Source organism: Tupaia chinensis, unplaced genomic scaffold, assembly GCF_000334495.1.
Source record: "Tupaia chinensis unplaced genomic scaffold, TupChi_1.0 Scaffold149964_2, whole genome shotgun sequence".
Lineage (NCBI taxonomy): Eukaryota > Metazoa > Chordata > Mammalia > Scandentia > Tupaiidae > Tupaia > Tupaia belangeri.
In genome coordinates, this window is record NW_006209806.1 from 101648 (window position 1) to 103252 (window position 1605).

Sequence of the window (1605 nt, forward strand, 5' to 3'; positions counted from 1 at the left end):
CGTGGAGGCGGCGGTAGAGGGCGGCCCCTGCCCACGGCGAGAGCGCTCAGCCCCTGCCCAGGGACAGGCCCGCTGGGGAGGGGCCGGCGAGCTAGGGGTGGGCGCGCCCCGGCCCCAGGCCCACCCGGCCCAGCCTAGAGAGCAGCTCCCTGTCCAGGGCCAGCCCGACGCACACAGGCACAGGGAGGACGGCAGCAGGGCCGGCCTGCGGGGAGCGCTGGGGCACCGGGCGCAAGGGGCACGCTCACCTTTCAGGTTCTCCACACGGGGGCTGCTGGGCCGGTGCAGCGAGAAGCTGGTCTTTGTAGCCAACTTGCCGCCCAGCACCACCTCGTGGGACACCACTCTTCGGCCACCGGCTTCTGTCAGGGTGGGGTGGGGACAAGCCCGACTGGCTCAGGGACCCCGGTCTTGGCTCCCTCGGCGGCCCACCCAGACCGGACTGCGTGCCTGTGGGCCCGGGGCTTCAGCACTTACCCACCCCCACCCCGCAGAGTCCTCTTAGATCCTGGGTAGGGAGGCACAGGAGGCCGGGGACGGCTGGACGGGGGCCTAATGGCTTTCGAGGGCTTTGTGCTCCCTGCTCCCTGCCACCCCGCTGTGGGGCCCACCCAGGGCCCTCCGAGTAGCTAATGGGGGAGCACGGCCTGCTTAATGCACCTCGAGAGGCGAGGCGAGGCGAGGCGAGGCGAGGTGGGACTGGGTGCGCAGCGAGGCGGGGCGGGACGCGGCGTCTTAACCCTGGCCCTTTCTTCCTCCCCAGCTTAATGCACAGAGCACGCGGCTCCGGCGCCTTGCCTTTGAAGAGGCCATTAGGGGGCCCTCGGCTCAGGAGGGCGCTTAAAAGCGAGAAGAGCCGCTCTGAGGGAGAGAGCACACTTACTGTTGAGGCAGGGCACGGCGCCGGCACCGGGGACCAGGCCCCTCAGCTTCTTAAGGGTGTTCACCGCCACGTTCAGGTAGATGTTCTTGCTGGGACTGCGGTCGTAGGCCACCTTCTCCTCGTTCAGCGCCTGTGGGGGGTGCACTCAGCCCGCAGTCACAGCCCTGCCCCATGGCCCCCGATCACCCCACCTTCTCCACGGCCTCCTGGTCCGAGGAGCAGACCTGGGGGGACCCTCCCTGCCCCATGGCCCCCGATCACCCCACCTTCTCCACGGCCTCCTGGTCCGAGGAGCAGAACTTGAGGCACTCTTCGACAAACAGGTTGAGATAGCGCTGGCGGATGACGGTGGGGACTTTGCCCCCGAACTCTTTGGGGATAATGGGTTTCTTTAAACTCTGGAGGAAGACAAGCGCCTTGAGAGACCAGGCTGGGAGGCAGCAGGACGCCCCACCTGGAGCCCCGGGGGCCGGAACGCGCCGGCGTCCATGTGCGAGCCTGGAGCCCCCAGAGGAAGTAACGGGGGAGGGCGGGGTGCCCCTCCCTCTGCCCTGGCCAGTGGGCTCCCCGGCAGTTAGGGTAGAGGAGGGCCAATCGCTCAGGACAGGAAGGGCGGGGGCTACCTGCAGAGATGGGCCGTGGGCGACCCGCCGGGGCGTGGCGGTGCTGGTGGTCTTCGACGCCATCCCTGACAGCGTGCGCGTCTTCAGTGGCTGGGCGCC

General features: G+C 69.0%; 1 protein-coding gene across 1 annotated transcript in view; it reads right to left on the minus strand.

The window, feature by feature from the left end:
• The window catches only part of REXO1 (RNA exonuclease 1 homolog), a gene marked incomplete at its 3' end in the record, with an annotated part of 8243 nt that overhangs the window by 1700 nt on the left and 4938 nt on the right, over positions 1 to 1605 (minus strand). The window contains 5 exon segments of the mRNA XM_027769583.1: positions 14 to 27; positions 249 to 362; positions 884 to 1013; positions 1150 to 1281; positions 1507 to 1596. Coding sequence (XP_027625384.1) covers positions 14 to 27; positions 249 to 362; positions 884 to 1013; positions 1150 to 1281; positions 1507 to 1596 — 480 coding nt within the window.